Source organism: Buceros rhinoceros, unplaced genomic scaffold (assembly GCF_000710305.1).
Source record: "Buceros rhinoceros silvestris isolate BGI_N320 unplaced genomic scaffold, ASM71030v1 scaffold33387, whole genome shotgun sequence".
Classification (NCBI taxonomy): Eukaryota; Metazoa; Chordata; class Aves; order Bucerotiformes; family Bucerotidae; genus Buceros; species Buceros rhinoceros.
In genome coordinates this window covers 1,729-4,374 of record NW_010422133.1, presented here as the reverse complement: position 1 = coordinate 4,374, position 2,646 = coordinate 1,729, and the positions used below count along the sequence as shown (strand labels likewise).

The 2,646-nt window shown below is 59.9% G+C and overlaps 1 protein-coding gene across 1 annotated transcript; it reads left to right on the top strand.

Moving 5' to 3' along the window:
- Positions 1–625: 625 nt before the first annotated feature.
- Positions 626–1,570, top strand: LOC104496778 (transducin-like enhancer protein 1; the record flags this gene model as incomplete). The annotated part of the gene is made up of 3 exons (XM_010139943.1): positions 626–688; positions 883–957; positions 1,378–1,570. Coding segments are annotated over 3 exons (331 nt in total), but the record flags the coding sequence as incomplete, so codon positions are not given.
- Positions 1,571–2,646: the final 1,076 nt, after the last annotated feature.

Sequence of the window (2,646 nt, the reverse complement as noted above, 5' to 3'; positions counted from 1 at the left end):
GTGTCTGTTTTCCGATGCCCCGCTGCCAGCACTTGCGGCTCGCCTCTCCTCCTTCCCTGCCAGCCTTTCCGCTGGCTGCGAGAGCGGCAGCCCACAAAGCCAAGATGGGTTTGGGCTGAGCAAAGCCAGCTGGGCTGTGAACGCACCGACAGCTCGGAGCTCGGCTTGGCCTGGATCCACAGAGGGATGTAGGAGTTGGGTTCCCTCCTGTGTGCCTGGGGGGACCTGACAGCCTGGAAGGGTCCCACAGCCCTGTGCAGCGTCCTCCCTTGGCAGCAGCTCGGGAAATCCCGACAGGGATGCAGAGGCAGCAGGAGGGAATATAAACGCTGAGTGGGTGCGGGTGGGGAGCAAACGCTGAGTGGGTGCGGGTGGGTAGCGCGTAACTCCTCCGCAGAGGCTGCCCTCCTCTCTGCTGGAGGGGACGGGTGGGACACCGAGCTCTCCTGCCCTTGGTGATACCTCCTTCCTCTTTCAGGCAGAGATTGTCAAGAGACTGAAACGCTGAGTGGGTGCGGGTGGGTAGCGCGTAACTCCTCCGCAGAGGCTGCCCTCCTCTCTGCTGGAGGGGACGGGTGGGACACCGAGCTCTCCTGCCCTTGGTGATACCTCCTTCCTCTTTCAGGCAGAGATTGTCAAGAGACTGAGTGCCATCTGCGCCCAGATTATACCCTTTCTGACGCAGGAGGTAAGGGGGAGGCAGGGGGTGTGCCCTGGACCGCTCGGGCATCTCTCAAGCCCCTGGGGAGAGGTGAACCTCAGTCCAGGGGGAAACCTCTGGACCTGGGCTGGAGGGACGGGAGAGGCAGTGGGGTGCTGGTGGGCTGTGAGGTCCCTCCAGCCAGGCACACGGTGTGATCTGCCCATGCTCTTCCTTCCCAGCACCAGCAGCAGGTCCTGCAGGCCATGGAGCGGGCCAAGCAGGTGACCATGGGGGAGCTGAACAGCATCGTCGGGGTGAGTCCCGCTGCCTGGCCACGGGCAAAGGCTCTCTGCTGCTTGAGGTTTCAGACCACGCAGTGCAGTGATGGGGTCTTTACTCCTTCAGTAAGCCCAGGGTCGGTGCCCTGCAGTGACAGGGTTTGCCGCTCTGTCCCAAGGGTGGTGGATGGCCTCTGGGATCCTCCATGGCCCCGCTGCCCTGAGCAGAGCAGGGCAGAGCCACAGCTTGGGCTCATGGTACTCGAGATGTCCTGAGCCAAGGGCAGGCAATGTGACCCGGACTGTGCAGCCTCCGCAGCTCTGCTCCCTCCCTGTCCCCGCGTTGGCTCATCCCATTGCGCTTTGCATCGCGGTTCACGCGGGGAGCTGAGGGGTGCTGGGCATGGCTGCGCTGCCTCCTCACGCATCAAGGACCATTTGCTCTTTCTCTTTCAGCAGCAGCAGCTTCAGCACCTCTCCCACCACGCATCCCCCATCCCGCTGGCACCCCACCCCTCCAGCATGCAGCCCTCTAGCCTGAGCGGGGCTGGTGGCACCGCGGGGCTCCTGGCCCTCTCGGGGGCATTGATGGCACAGTCTCAGCTGGCCGCCAAGGAGGACAGAGTGGCCCAGGATGGGGAGAACAGAGGTAAGGGGAAATAGTGCTGCTGGATTAACCCTTCGAAGGCTGGATAGGTCAGTGCTGGGCAGGCGTTCCTGGGGCTCCCAGGCAGTGCTGGAAGGGATCCTGCTGCCTGCTCTGCCTGTTCCCCAGGGCTCCTCAATGCCTGGCAGCTGCTCCCTGGGGCCAGAGGGGTGGCATCGCTGCGAACGGAAAATCCAGCTAATTAAATTTCTGGACCCCAGGAGGCCGTCTCTCTCTGAGTGGGGGAACAGCTGCTGTGCAGTGATGGTGTGTGGCTGTGGGGAGAGGACAGTTGCTTTGCGCCCTGGACGCTGGGCAGCAGGGCTCTGGGCATGTGTGTGTGCACCCATGGGTTCTTCCTGCTCTCCTGGGTATTTCCAGTGTGTGGGGTCCCCCCTCCATGAGGCAGGTGGGAAGGCGTGAGATCCCCACCACAGAGAAACCCTCTCTGTTTACACCAGGTACAGATCCGATGCCTAAAGCCAAGACTTTAAAGGAAAATACTGTGGCAAGCTCCTGGTAGAAATTGTGGAAGCCACTGGTCTGTGACAAGGAATTTAGGAAGCAGAGCTGTCTTGCGTGTGTGGTGCCTTCTAAATAGCAGTAATTTCTCATCCTTATGGGTGCCTCCTTCTATCAGGATCACAAAGTGCTTTACAAACATCATCAATATTTAATCATCATTAAATCAGTGTTCTGAATGCAACTGGCAGGCCTGGGCCAAATTAATAACAGCACCCAGCTTTGCTGGCAGCTTTTGAGCCGTGACACAAAGGAGAAGCGGAGCTCAAGTCACCTTCTGCAGAGCGCAGGCATCGGGTGGTTTTGCTGACCGACCGAGGGCTCCAGGCAGCTCTGTGGACTGGAACCAGGCAGTAGAATGTAGGAGCCGCAGTGAGGCTTCTCTGCAGGCTGCTCTGGGAAGGGGTCGGCTGATCCTGATGTCCTCAGTTCAGGGCATGGGAAGGCTGCTGAGACAGGACCCAACAGTAACAACACAAGTGGGCAGTGGAGGGTCTCTTGCATTTTCCCAGTGGTTGGGTTTTGTAAGATTTCAAGGTAGTGAAAATATCAGCAGG